Consider the following 15,425-nt stretch of genomic DNA (forward strand, 5'->3'; position numbering starts at 1 on the left):
AATTTTATATAATATCGGAAATACCCATAATCAGGAAAAAGGAAGTTTTTTTTCATGTGTTTATAGAAAATTTAAAGTGGTTTTTGGTAAACGAGTGAAAAACGTTAGGAAAAAATATGTTGATATACTTTTCCACTAGGGGGCGCTAGCTGCCTAAAAGTAAGATAAGTATGCAATAAATCATTTAAATTCATAAAAAAATTTTGTAATGGACACTTTAAATCTACATTGGTTTAAATGTAAAAACAGTCAAAGCCAGTATCTTTTAAAACTGCATGTAATTTACAAATCCTTAATATACCATACAAAAAAAATACTATATTCTGGATACAGTCTGTGTTTTAAAAGAAAGAGAAACTGTTTCATCTTGAAAAAAATTACCATTTTCTTTGGGCATTTTTTATCTCTTTGTCCATTAACTAACTAAAGTCAGCCTCTTAAACTGGAAAATAACTGTATAAAGGTCAAATGTCTGTAAAGGGGGAAAGACTTCAGTAGTGACTGGGTTAACTGTTGTACCACAGTCACCCTTACCTTTGAGGGCTCCACTTTCACAATAAACAAATAACAGAACTTCTCGTTTGCAGGGAAGAGCTTCTGAGCAGTACTCAGGAGACCTAGCAACCTTTCCCCTTGAGTCTCAGCCAACTCAGCCCACATTAAGCACGTTACGAATTTCAATGCTATGACCCAAGGATTCACTTCTGCTTTGGCCCTGTGGTGCCAGGGACTGCCCAGGCCACGCTAGTGGTGCTCAAAGGCTTCCAAGGTCATAGCAGAGGTGCTAAGGGGCCTTCAGGCTGCACCCAGGGATGTTCATGGGGCTCTGCGGTACAGGGGACCCACTGCGGTACAGGGCTCAGCAGTATGCAGGGTATGAGCTACAGGTTTAGTCCCTAAAACACCTCTTTTGTGGTGTTTTTTTTTTTCTTTTTGGTTTTTGGCTCACACCCAATGATGCTCAGGTGTTACTCCTGGCTCTGCGCTCAGGAATTACTCCTGGCGGTGCTCAAGGGACCATATGGGATGCTGGGAATCGAACCCGGGTCGATTGTGTTTAAGGCAAATGCCCTACCCGCTGTACTTTCTCTCTCCCGCACTTGTAATACTTCTCCTGTGCCAAAAGCAGACTGTTAAATGTTCTTTGCTAATCTATGAAAAACTAATAAAAATTTAATAAAAATCCTAAAAGGACCTTAGAAACTCATTTTATATAATAACTACAAACGTTTAAGTCACTTAACTTTCTACACATTAGAAGACATTTTACACCTCTGTACATGGGTGGTCCTATCTTTGGTACACAAGATCCAGTGTGTAAGGCCGACAAAATCAAGCAGCTTTGGGATTGGTCTGAGACAAGATGGTCATACTTGGTTCTCAGTGGTCGACCATGGCCCATCTGCCTGCACTGTGTAGCCCTTGGCAGAAAAATGTTTACCATACCTGGAACCAACACCGGTACTTGCATACCAAAACTAAATATATTTCTAATACATTTCCTAATTTACTTGAAAAGTGAAAATCACCAGAGAAACAGGGCGGGTACATGTATTTCATGGGCCTGGCTTGATCTCAGGTACCACCTAGTCCTCTAAGCACTGCCAGGTGCAGACCCAGAAGACCCCAAACAGCACTGGGCTAGTCGGGTAATCCCCGGCATCCTCAGGCCAGAGACTACCTGAGAAGCTGGCCCAGCTGACCAAGATAGCCAGTAGGGATGTCCAGGCCCCTGCAACATGCTTAGGAGACAAAAGATGCAAAATCTTGCCTCCAGGAGCTCCCACAGTATCCCTCAGACTTCAAGTTGTAGTTCTTTGCTTCTAAGGTGCCAAGTGGTTAATGCTCAAACTACTTTCTGTATTGACCAGGTCACTCTGGCTTTAATTTTTAATTTTAAATTTCACATTTCTATATAGGTCTCTACCTGTAGATGATGCTTACAACTTACTAGAATATACTCAATCTGCTGTCTCAGATCAACAATGATTCTGTAAAACTTTTGTTCATTCAATTTATCTATGTATTTTATTAAAAAAAAAATACTTCTTGGCGGGGGGGTGGGGGGGTGGCCGGAAGGAAATTGGGAGCATTGGTAGTGGGAAATATATATTGGTGATGTGGAAGATGTCAGAATATTGAACATTGTCTGAGTGAAACCCGATCATGAACAACTTTGTAACTGTACCTCACAGTGATTCAATTTAAAAAAAAAAAATACTGTAAAACCAACAAAAAACAAAACAAAAAAAAAAAACACCTTCTTACAGGTACAATGCAATAAGGGCTTAGTACAAACTCCTCACCCTCCTGGAGTCTATATTCCACAGAGGAGTGAGGCACAGATACAGACACATGAGAAAAGGATGGAGAGCAACTTGGGTTGGGATTGGAAGGTGACTGGAGGACAATGCTCTTGGAAAGATGCTGTTTGAGCAGACGTCTGACCAAACTGACGAATACGCCATGCGAGCATTTGTACATTTATTCAAGACAGAGACATTGTTTTGTCCAAAGGCCCTAAGAAATGTATCCAACATGCTCAAAAACAGGAGAAGACCCACCTAAATGAAGACAGGACAGAATGAAAAGACATGAAACTGGGGGTGAAGGAACACTAGCATCCAGGTTACAGTAAAAACTTTATTTTATTTTGAGTGAATAGGAAAACTGTTCTCAATGTTCTGATATCAATTCTTAAAACTTTTGGAGCTGGAGGGATAATACAGTAGGCAGGGCCATTGCCCTGCAAGAGATCAACCCAGGTTCAACCCCCGGCACCCCACTGTGTCCCCTGATTCCACCTGGAGCAATTCCTGAGCACGGACCCAGGAAGAAATCCTGAGCACCGCCAGCAGTGGCCCAGCCAAAGCACCACAAATCACAACTTCTAACAGAAATGGTAGCTATGTATAAAAACCTAGGAACATACTTTCCTAATTCCTTTGGGAGTCATCACACAATAAATAACATGGTATGCATTGACAGATTACCCTAAATTTATAAACCATAGAGTAAAAGAAGTACATACTCTGTTCTTATTTCTGGATCACTATGACAGGAATGACACATGGCACTGAAGCGAGATACAAAAAAGTCATAACGTCTGTGGTAAGACGGTGTATCTTCTTCAATATTTGCAAATTTAACAAACTGAAAAACAAAATGAACAATTATTATCTTTTGAAAGTGTAGAACACATCTGTTTTAATTAGTTGTTACACTTAATTAGAAATGACCAAGTGAAAAGCAAACAATCATTACATCTGATGATCGTTTAGGGACCTTAAGAACTCAAGTGTTAAGAGGGAAAACACCAAATGAAGCTTTTCGCTTCAGTTCCTTTTCAATGAAGCAACTTTCTAGAAGGTTATTATAAAACTCAAACATTTCCTAGACTGTGTCTATGTTTTAGTGATACCTAAGTTGGACCCAAACCTCTTGGGAACTTTATTTTGTAGTTGTGGACAGACGATCTTCTTTTTCAGTTCTTACATAACTACATAAAATAGCTCTTACATAACTACATAAAACATGAATAAAAAGGGACATGAAATAAATAAAGCAAAGACAGTAAAATAGCAATATACTGATATGGCAAAAAAAAAAAACAATGCAAATATCTATCTTTATAAAATTTCAGCTATTTGACAAAACTGGTCCTTAAAATCCCTTAATATGTATTTCTTATTAATTTTCTCATTCATTTAGGTTCATGTTACATTTATATATGAAAACTGTGTTTTGAAACACTACATGCCCCAACATAAAGAAGCTTATCACTGATGTTTAATTCTATTTATGGTATGATTTCAGGTCTTACATTTACGTCTTTAAGCCACTCTGGCTCAATTTTTGTATATGCTAAAAGCTACTAGTCCAGTTTTATCCATTTGCATGGGCTATTTCATTTTCCCGACATCATTTACTGGAAAGACTTGTCCATATATGTAGATACTTATTTCTGAACTCTCAGTTGTTTTCCATTAACCTGAGTATTTTTATTCACACGGCATATTACCTTGATTAACATCATTATAATTTGTAGCATATTTTAAAGTCAAGGTGCGTAATGCCTGGGCATTTGCTTTATCCTTTAGTGTGTTTTGGCTATTACTGCACTGCAAGCGAACTATATGGACAGTTCCAGAAAATAAAAAAAAAAAGATTATACTTTTTATTAAAACAAACCTTGAGGGGCTTGAGAGATAGTACAGCAGGCAGGGCACTTGCCTTGCATGTAGCTGGACCCAGGTTCAATCCCCAGCACCCTCTATGGTCCCCAGAGCCCTCCAAGAGTGATGCCTGAGCACAGAGTTAGAAATAAGTCCTGAGTACTGCTAAGTGTGGCCCCCAAATCAAAATAAAATAAAACAAACCTTGAACAGTATAAGAAATATACAAAAACGCAGTAACTATATATTTCTTATTTTCATGTATTTCAAATATGCTACTTTTAAAATTAAGAAAAGAATAATAAAAAATCTGACCATTACAATGTAAAAGGTTCTAGAAAAACGTATAAAGAGAAACCTATTCATCTATCAAAAGCCATCAATCTGAATTATTAGTTACAGATACTCATGTTGACCATAAAAACAATAAAAAATGATCAGCTCTGCCCTGGATAGCAAAGCATATCTTCCGTTTTCATTTTATAGAACAGTTTGTGTGATAGTGTTAACTCTAAGAGCTCACTAACAAATTCTAAAGCTATACACTCTCCATAAAACCGTAACAATAAAAAATAAGGAGACATCTTGTCACAACACAAGTTGAGAAAAATGAGTAAAGTTCACTACAGAGATTTTTTAAAAGTCTCAACAGGGAATTGGAATTTTACTCCTTGGATCTATTTACAAACAACTGCATATGAAGTATTTAACATGGGACTGCTGAGGTTTTCAAATGAAAAACAAATGAGTACAAAGCTTGCACATATACAATAAAGTAAAAATTCTCCTAGTTCTTTTTCTTTATTCCCACCCAGTAATAGTGGGGGTGAGGGCAACACAGCTTGAGACCAGAGCAACAGTACAGCAGGGAGGGCGTTTGCCTTGTACACGGTCAACCTGGGTTTGATCCCCAGCATCCCACAAGGTCCCCCAAGAATTGCCCCAAGAGTAATTCCTGAGTGCAGAGCCGGGAGTAACCACTGAACATTGCTGGGTGTGGCCCCAAACCCTTTTAACCCCCAAAGAAAGAGCCATTCCTGGTAATGGAATATAAAACAGAGGAAGTTGGAACCTAACAGTTGAATTCTCTCCCTGGGAATATGTTTGGGGTTCACCAGGGTCACAGCCAGAAAATATGGGGTACAGATGGGGGAAGCATGTGGCTCTGGGGATGAAACTCGGGGCTTTGCACATGCTAGACATATGCTTAACTCCTTGTAGCATATACCCTGCACCAATTTCTTTATCACTTAAAATTTTAACTGTAAAGTAAATTTCAAAAGATACAATGAAAGACGGGGCTGGAGCGAAAGCACAGCGGTAGGTCATTTGCCTTACAAGCGGCCAACATGGCCGACCCGAGTTCGATTCCTCCGCCCCTCTCCGAGAGAGTATCTCGCCCGCACGGCAGAGCCTGGCAAGCTACCCACGACGTATTCGATATGCCAAACACAGTAACAAGTCTCATGATGGAGACGTTACTGGGCCCGCTCGAGCAAATCGATGAACAACGGGAGGACCGTGACCATGACCGTGACAATGAAAGACAGTTGCTTAGCACCCTCAGCAATACTGCACGTTCTTTGAATGGAAGCGAGAGGGGGGGGACATCCAAAGCAGTGTTCATTAGACCTGTGGAGACCCTCCTGATGATTCATGGCCAACCAGGCACAGAGCTCAGTGCTCAGGCCCAAGGATGCAATGCTGCTTGGGCCCTTTGCTTGGTGCCAGGGAAAATGCAGGCTGCACTGTAAGGGCTCTTGGGGCCTCCATGGCTGTACCTGCTAACCCTCAGGGGACCACGTGGTCCAGAGGTTCAAATGAAGGTCGGCTGCATGCAAGGCTGCATGTTTGTCTTTTTTTTATTTATTTTTTTGCTTTTTGGGTCACACCTGGCGTTGCTCAGGGGTTACACCCGGCTTTGCACTCAGGAATCACTCCTGGCAGAGCTCAGGGAACGATATGGGATACTGGGAATCGAACCCAGGTCAGCTGCGTGTAAGGAAAATGCACTACCCGATGTGCTATCACTCAAGCCCCAAGGCTGCATGTTAATCCAGGTCTATACTTAAATCTCCAGCTCCGGGATATTCTTCTCTCGTAGTATTCATGCTTTTACTGAGGGGTTCTCGTTTACACAATGATGGAGACCATTGCTTGACATTGCAGAGTGCAGAGTGACTCCACCAATCACTCCTTCAGTGACCCAAAATCTTCCCATCATTATGTCTAGGTTCCACCCCCCAGCCCTTCCCTAGCCACCTCAGTTTCCAGTTCTACCCATCAGGTCTCAGTGCCCTGTTTGCATCCGGAGGTATTTAGTTCCTTTCTTTGTTCCTTTATATTCTACATATGTGTCAGATCATCTGGTATTTATATTTTACTTTCTGACTCACTTCACTTGGCATTAACACCTCCAACTCCATCCAAGCTGCGGCAGATGATAAAATTGCATCTTTTAGGATACTCTTTATTCTAGGGGACTGTTGTGCTTTTTCACCAGGAGAACGCTGAGAGGCATCCCAAGCATCGTGGGTATTATTGGCACTCCCCGGCCCAGTTGAGAAAATCAAAAGACATCTTTCAATGTTTAGATGGGGAAGGGAAGAGTAGGAGGAGTCACTCTTCACTGAGAATCAATACTTCAGTATAATGAATAGTCTCGATGACAGGTCCACAATGTTTAAAGAAAAGGAACCCCCGGGAGATAAGCAGGGTGGACAGCTTTAATAGGCAGCAGTAAAGTACAGAGTCCAGGGAGACTGCACAGGGGTCAGGGGCACATAAGCCTGGCCCCTGTTCACTCTGGAGTACCACCTACTGTGCTGTGCGGTGCCTCACCCTGACCCCCTGCTGTTTGATATGGATCTGATGATGCCTGGCAGTCCCTGGGTGCGCTGAGCCCCAAGCAACACCACATCCTAGCATATAGTCATTCAGCCAGGCCGGCCTCGTATTGCTGCAAGGGGCCCAGGGCTCCTTGAACACAGCGTGTAGCACTGTAGCATTGTCCTCCCTCTGTTCATCGATTTGCTCGAGCGGGTCCAGTAGCATCTCCATTGTGAGACTTCTTGTTACTGTGTTTGGCATATCGAATACGTCATAGGTAGCTTGCCAGGCTCTGCTGTGCAGGCGACATACTCTCGGCAGCTTGTAGGGCTTTCCGAGAAGGGGGAGGAATCGAACCCCAGGTTGGCCAGGTTGGCCACGTGCAAGGCAAATGCTCTACCTGCTGTGCTATTGCTCCAACCCAAGCAGTGCATGAAAGTACAAAAAAAGGGGGGGGGGGGGTGAGGAGAGGGTGATCAATGATTTCCCTAAAGTTCAATTCACAATTAGCAACATTGCAAATAACAAATGCTTTGTAGTAAGACAGACTTAAGACTGATGCCTGTGATATAAAGTACTATATCATACCCGAGAACAAGTTATTTAAATTCAATTTGTCATTAGTAGAGTGGAAATAACAATCCTAAGCTTGAAAGGATTTTGTGGAAATTAAATGATACAGTGGATAGGGTGTTTGCCTTGCATGCGGCCACCTGGGTTCAATCCCCGGCATCCCATATGGTCTTCCAAGCACAGCCAGGAGTACTTCCTGAGTGCAGAGCCAGAAGTAACCCCTGAGCATTGCTGTGTGTGACCCAATAAGCAAAAAGTTTTTAAAAAATTTAAAAAAGAGACAAAATTAAATGATATAATATACAGGGTAGGGTGTTTGTCTTGCACACGGCCAACCCAGCAAGCTACTGAGAGAGAGTATCTCACCTGCACGGCAGAGCCTGGTAAGCTCCCTGTGACATATCTGATATGCCAAGAACAGAAACAGCAAGTCTCACAATTTGTTGTGAGATGTTATTTGTGCCTGCTCGAGCAAATCAATGAACAATGGGAGGACAGTGCTACCATTTTAATATATAGGAGCATCTAGTACAAACTGTATTATTTCTTTTAAAATCCTGATCCAAGGCTGCACTGCTAATAGTTATTGACTTTATATGCCATCATTCATAACAATCATTATATATGATTTATTGATATAGTAGCTTAAATATTTTCTGGATCAAAGTCTATGTATATAGCTTGCCATGTTATGTTCTTTTCTGTACTTGAAATAGTTCACAATTAAGGATAAAAATTAAATGTGTCCTGCACAATTTGTAATGCAAAGGGGAACTTAAATAAACTACTTTCATAGTCAGCATATGTAGAGACATATTACAAATTTAAATAAAATGTATAAAGATGATTAGTATAAAACTTTTAAATGAGTAACCAGCTACATTTTATAGTAACTTTTTTTCAGTGTCTAATAACTCAGCACTGCTAAGAAAAAGAAATCAGACTTCCAGAGAATGCTAGACAAATAAAGCTGGTGAAAATAATATAGGCTTTTACTTAGTATCATTCATTTAAATCAAACTAGTTGTCTGGGGAATGTGTTCTTCTGCCCAAATGACTCATTAAAACAACATTAATGCCACTGTTGGATGCAAGTAAAGTCACTTCTGGGGCTACACACTAAAACTTCCAATGACAGCTATTAAATCATTTTTCTTAACTTTTTGTCTCCTAATTAGAAAGGAAATAGGCAAGTAGCTATAAAACCCAAAACTGTCTCTGTCACTCCATCTAACTGTATTGAGAATACCCACTATTTTCTCTCTTAAACAAATGCAGAGAACCATAAAGGAGATTTTAAAGATGATTTTTATTCATATTCTCTTGTATATTGCATTTATTTTAATGCATGGTGTGTGTCATAAAAGGTTGCATTCTACCACTGAGCTACATCCCAGCCTTCTTGTATTTCTATTTTCAACATTCTCTTACAACCAATATTAACTGTGCCATGATCTGGTCTAAGAGTTTCCTAAACATTAGCTCACAGCACACGGAAATACTGTAAGATTTCTACGGATTTGTCCTCATGTGACAGATGAAAAATTTAGGGAAATTTAGGTATGGCTTTCCCTAGAAAACGGTGCAGTGAACAAAGAAGTCTGACCAAAGAATTAATGCCATCAGCTACCATCGATACTTCCTTTCCCTATGTCTAAAATGATTACCTAAGAACACTGGCAAGTGATTAAGTGATTGTTAGCTGTAGCACTGTAGTACTGTAGTAGCACTGTCGTCCCGTTGTTCATCGACTGGCTCGAGCGGGCACGAGTAACGTCTCCATTGTGATACTAGTTGTTACTGTTCTTGGCATATCGAATACACCACAGGGAACTTGCCAGGCTCTGTCGTGCGGGCAGGATACTCTCGGTAGCTTGCCAGGCTCTCAGAGAGGGATGGAGGAATCAAACCCGGGTCAGCCTTGTGCAAGGCAAATGCCCTACCTACCGTGCTATCACTCAGGCTGGTTGGAGACTGTTAGCTATTTACAGAAATCTGGAGTCTGGGAAATAGAAACGCTTAAGCGGTGAAAGATTACATGAGGGGAAAATATTACTTCACGGCCAGTTAGTTTTCTGTTCTTCTTAATACCGCAAACTTCACAAGGAGCAACAGAAAAAGCTAGAAACAAAGTGCCCTTCCATCGATTCATATCTTTACTGGCTGTCCAAATATCCCAAGAGAACATCTGCCTTTACCAGGTAAGACAATCTCAAAGGCGATTAATTCTAACTTTCTTAATTAAACTTAAAATTAGAAAATAATTTTACTCACTGAATTTGTTCCAAGAACTTGAAGTTTCGGTTCCCCTGATTCCAGAAGCTTGGCTACCATATGAAGGAAGCTTTCGACAAAAGGCTTGATGCTCTGAGAATGGCAAGCCATAAGAAGCTGGTCCAATGCCTCCATAGCAATTAAAACATACCTACAGGTAAGAAGAAAATAACATCAAGACATGTTCACCTCCCTTAGTTCTCCAAAGGGCTTTTCATGGGAATTAGCATGTTTCCTTTAGTGGGCAGGGAACAGAAAACGCAAATTTAGTAAATTCTAAATGAAATTTTTATTCTCATAGAGCACTAAGGAGTGTATAAAATAATCCTCACGGGCCAGAGAAAGCTCAATGTGCTAGAATACAGGATTCACATGGAGGATGCCCAGGTTAGATCCAAGAAGTGAACGTCATCAGCAACAATCTATAACCAAGCCAAGAATAGCCCTCAGCACCTCAAAGTGCAACAACAGTTTCCTCATATTGATGCATACAAACACTATACTATACTACTCCATTTACTCCTTTCTTTTTACCAAAAAAAAAAAAAGTTCTTAGGCCTTTTATAACATTGTGTGTGTGTGGATGTGTGTGTGTGGGTGTGCGTGTGTAGTGCTCTGTAAAAGCATGAACAGTTCCCATTTTTCTATTTTCTAGACTTTCAACCTTATTTATCTATTTCTGACCCAAAATGCTATTATTGTAAGCAAAATATGATATGCACCTAGAATTTCCAACCTAATCTGTCATATGTTTATATATTTTATATATATATGAGCAATTAAATAATTTGAAGGAGTAAATTTAAAAATCAACCTTGTTAGGGGACAGACAGACAGTATAGCAGGTGAAACGCTTACCTTGCATGTGGCCAATCCAGTTTTAATCTCCCTGGCACTACATATGGTCCTTTAAGTCCCATTGGGAGTGATCCCTGAGCACAAAGCCAGAAAGCCTCCCTGGGTGTAACCCTCAAACAATAAAGTATTTGATTCATATCTTGAAACATGTACTAAAAATTAAAATTCAGGCAATACATTTCTTTACTTCAACAATCAACTATACACAAAATTACACCTATCAAGACTCATTCATGTTATAAGTGTTAACAATGTGTTAACAGAGAAAGCTACTTAGAGAATGGAATATTTTTAAGAAACTCCTGTATAGTAAAACCATAAACTTTAACAATATTATAACTATATTACCTAGACTACAATAAAATTTTTGAAATTACACTAGAGTTATAAATTGCCAATACAGAAAGTATGCAGAATTCAAAACTGCAAACTTATTACTGCTTAAGCACAATAGGGAATGATGGTAGGTCTTTATTTATAATAGTCTAGCCAGAAGAGTTCCAAAACAGCAAGCATATGCACCTTCTAAACCTTAATATATGTCGGTTTTATTACTCCTCTGATAGGTAAAAGTGAAAAATCAGTTGGTTAACAAAATTCAACTGTTTCCAATTTGGAGACTGGTTTCTAAATTACAATACTGCAGTAGTAGAATAAAGGAGTCAATTTATCACTATTTTCATTAAAAAGTCTCAGAAATTGACAGGTGCTTTTAAAAAAAAAGTTATTAGTGAAGCACCATGAGGTATAGTTGTAGATTTACAAATTTTTGTGCTTGGGTTTCAATTATACAATGATCAAACACCCATCCCTCCACCAGTGCCCACAGGTGCTTAAAAGCAGTATTTATATAGATTCCATTCTTAAAAGCTAACCAACTAATAGCAAATAAAAGCTACATACCTATATGGTGCTACACATTCCCTCATACAACACTAAAACAGTCTATGTTCCATATTGGAGCTTTGCCGGATAAGATGCCAAAGTAATTTACAGGATGCCTTGGCCTTGATAGAATTTCTCAAAGATACGAATATTGAGAACAATTAGACTCCTCCTTACCCAGAGCGATGTCTGACAACATCCCTGCTCAACCTTTCCGCCAGGTAAGCACCAATTCGATCTAGTTTCTCTGGAGCAGATACTGCATAGAATGTCAATTTCTCCATATCAGCTTTAACAAGGCCATCCTAGAATAAGAAAAAAGAGGTGAGTAAATAGTATTTACATCTCCATCTTTATGGCTTTTGTTAGGGGGGTAGATTATTAAGAGTTATTTGATTGAAATTTCCCTTTTGCATTGATGGCTAAATCAATGCTGAACATGCCTGGTATTTTTAAAAAAGGTACCTAAGATTAACTGTCATGGTTCTGGCTCTTCGTCCTCTACTATGTGCTCTTAGGGCTCATAGCCCTTAGATCTCTGCACTCTGACTACTCATTGTTTCATTTTAAATGTGCCATTACATTTTTTAATTTGCTTAATAAATTAAAAATCAGAAATGCACTCATGAGATATGGCCGCCATATGTACATCAAGTTCATATAAGTCTTTTACCTTCTGAAAAAAATCTCTTATGCCATTTATATAAACCCCATCTAAATACATGGCAAATCTAGACTCTGTAACCACACTCCAATTCACCTTTCATTGATTCCATGATTATGGAGTTCAAAGTTCCCTCACTGCCTCCAAGTTAAAGTAGCTCACCTGCGTGTCATTAACATTCCTCTAGAATTTCCTCTTTACCTTTTATTACGTAGTGCTACACCCCTTATTCCTCTGAGAAATGATTTGAATATGTAATCCCCTAAATGATATACTTCAAAATTCAAATGTAAAATCAAAATAATTACAACCCTTTGTAGCACTGTCCTCCTGTTGTTCATCATTTTGCTCGAGCGGACACCAGTAACGTCTCCACTATGAGACTAGTTACTGTTTTTGGCATATTGAATATTCCAAATACGGGGAGCTTGCCAGGCTCTGCCGTGTGGGCGGGTCACTCTCAGTACCTTGCCAGGCTCTCTGAGAGGGACAAAGGAATCAAACCCGGGTCAGCTGCATGCAAGGGTTCGTGTCCTATATGCTGTACTATCGCATTTTACAATTAGGCTATAAGAATATTTATTTGAAATATCTTGATTTCAAATGTAATCTCTCTTCCTTTCACATGACTTTTCCTCTTGCCACCCCTTAAATAAAGAGACTAATCTCCACTGCTCCTTCGAAGCTCAGAACACACATTTCCTTTGAAAATGTCCCAGAGTTGACAACCCCCATGATAACTCTCTGTTATAGAGGCAAAAACTATACCACCTGTATACTTAACATTTTACTGATTTATATATCATGATTTTAAATATTTATTACTCTTTCTGTTTTATGTCAATGGGTTGAAAGTTCTTGATAGGCAGGTACCATATAAATTTTTAATATGCCACAAACTAGTCAGGATTTTTGGAAGTATATTTAACTGATTAGCCTCCTTTAAATGGCTGAAATTTGATTTAAATATTATGATACAGACATTGATGTAAGTTTTTTTTCATTGATGTAAGTTTTAAAATTTTTTTATCTAGCAAAGACAGAGCATATTACAACATAGCAAATTCTTTAAATCAAACCCATGTGATTTTTTTGTTCAGATATATTTAACAGTAGACTATAAAGTATTCCTAGAAAATTTAAAACATGTCAAGCAAAATTACTCAAACCCAGTTGCGTTAAATCCAGCAATGCTCCACAAAAGTTTCAATGAAATTTTTCTAACTATATAAAGTAAATACTTCTTTTTTAAAAAACTTCTAAGAACACTCTGCTTGGAATATTCTTCTATTACGTCTCAATTTTCTATTTGTGGTCACTGCATTTAACTCTTTGGATCCTAGCTTGCTTCTAATTTCCTAGCAGCCTCCTAAATCCAATGCAGATCCCGCTCTGTTCTCTAGCAGCACCCTGTACTTAACTTCTCTATACAGCATTATCCACACAATTATTGTAATCACCAATTTACTTGCCTATGAACTAGGTGAGAACATAATGCCACATTTTCTTTCTTTCTTTCAACATTTTTGGCTTGAAGCCACATTTTCACTCACAGTAACATTCTTAGCATTTTGTACAAATAATCTGGCATAGACTTATGGCCAATTAATCAACTCCAGGAACTCTATAGACTTATGGCCAATTAAACAACTCTAGGAACTCTATAGACTGATAAATACCATCTGCCTTCCCTTTGTCTAATCTTAACGGAAGGGTCTGAAAAGTAAGCAAGCACGGGTCATTTCAAAGTTAGAACAAAAGGAGTGAAATATAAAAAATTGTTATGTTCAAGATGAGATTTAGGAGTAAAAGAAGAGAAATGAAATGAGGAAAACCTGAGGGTGATCAGCAGGGGTTAAGGATGGGTCAGCAAAGAGAAGGATCAGGAGATGTAGATCAAATTACTTTTGGATCCTCCGGAAATATGTTGTCCACCAGGCGTTTGTAGCGAGGACGCAGAGCAGAGCAGCAGCAACACACTCCTGTTGGAGGACAAAATCACAAAGGACACCAATTACTCGGACTGGAAACTCACCTGTAAATGCAAACTTCTAAATATGAACAGGTAATTTACATGTATCCTCTTTATAGAATGTCCAAACTGACGCAGCAGGAAAAGGAAAATTTAATTACTCATGAAGAAATAAAAAAGCCCAGGTGCTTTCTCCCCCAAAGATATCAGGTCAAAATTGAAAGTAACAAATTAATCCAAATCTCCAAACCAAATTTTGTGTGTGTGTGTGTGTGTGTGTGTGTTTGCATGCAATCCCTACCCCCAAAGCCCATCAAATTCATTCTATTATAATCCATACCTTTTATCTCCTCTCTGATCCCATCTCCTACTACTTACTCACTGAATCCCAGACCCATCTGTCCCTCCCTGCCTAGCCTTATTCAGTAGGTTCCAGTCACAAAGTAAGCAATTTTGCCTACTGTAGCTAGTGGAAACAATTAATACATGTATATAGATATAAATGAAGCCCATATGGAACTACTATAGAGACGAAAAATAATTTCACAGCAAAGTCCATGAATTTCAAAATGCTGCTCTGTATGTTTATAGTGTAGGTATTCTGAGAGCAATTGATTTAAACCAGAACTCCTGGTTCATTCAATTCTTCCATTTAAGGAGCTACAAGACCTTAGGTATATGTAATATGTAATACATAAAGAAAAGGACTGGTTTACTTGCCCTGCAATCTATTACAAGAGCAACGTGAGTCTCGGTGCATTCACCAAACAATTTTTCCTACAACTTACAACTTCTGCTATTACTTTATCAGGTAATGTTAGTCAACGTCTTTAGCTACCACTTTGTCCATGAGTATACATCACTCATGCATGCAAACATAAAATGTCTATCAACTGAATGCTCAGAACACACCAAAGCAACTAAGACGGAAACCAGATTTGCCATAAAGTAGCACCACTGGAGCAATAACTTGCAGCTTGAGGACAAGTCAGTGGCAATGGCACAACTGCCTGGTAAGTGGAGTCAGAAATTCAATGCCAGGCGCAGCTCCCACTTGGATCAAGAACACTCTGGACAACACTGCTGTTTCGGATCCCCAGTGCTTCAACGGGATATGAAAGCCTACCAAGCACCCCAACAAAGCCCCGAGTGAGGTGCCCCACACATGCACCTCGAAAAGTGAATCACCAGTCAT

The 15,425-nt window shown here is 39.3% G+C and overlaps 1 protein-coding gene across 2 annotated transcripts in view; it reads right to left on the reverse strand.

The window, feature by feature from the left end:
* Window positions 1-15,425, reverse strand: part of EFR3A (EFR3 homolog A) — a 98,411-nt gene that overhangs the window by 46,792 nt on the left and 36,194 nt on the right. Inside the window, exons 2-5 of one of the 2 annotated variants that reach the window (XM_056106602.1) lie at window positions 14,164-14,240; window positions 11,772-11,899; window positions 9,852-10,002; window positions 3,032-3,153 (exon numbers count right to left, since the gene is read on the reverse strand). In XM_056106602.1, the coding sequence (XP_055962577.1) occupies window positions 3,032-3,153; window positions 9,852-10,002; window positions 11,772-11,899; window positions 14,164-14,240 (478 nt within the window). Of the gene's footprint in view, window positions 1-3,031; window positions 3,154-9,851; window positions 10,003-11,771; window positions 11,900-14,093; window positions 14,241-15,425 lie in introns of those variants that run through there. The other variant, XM_056106639.1, reaches the window with a different exon arrangement.

This window comes from Sorex fumeus, unplaced genomic scaffold (genome assembly GCF_029834395.1).
Source record: "Sorex fumeus unplaced genomic scaffold, SorFum_2.1 ptg000002l, whole genome shotgun sequence".
NCBI classification, from domain to species: domain Eukaryota; kingdom Metazoa; phylum Chordata; class Mammalia; order Eulipotyphla; family Soricidae; genus Sorex; species Sorex fumeus.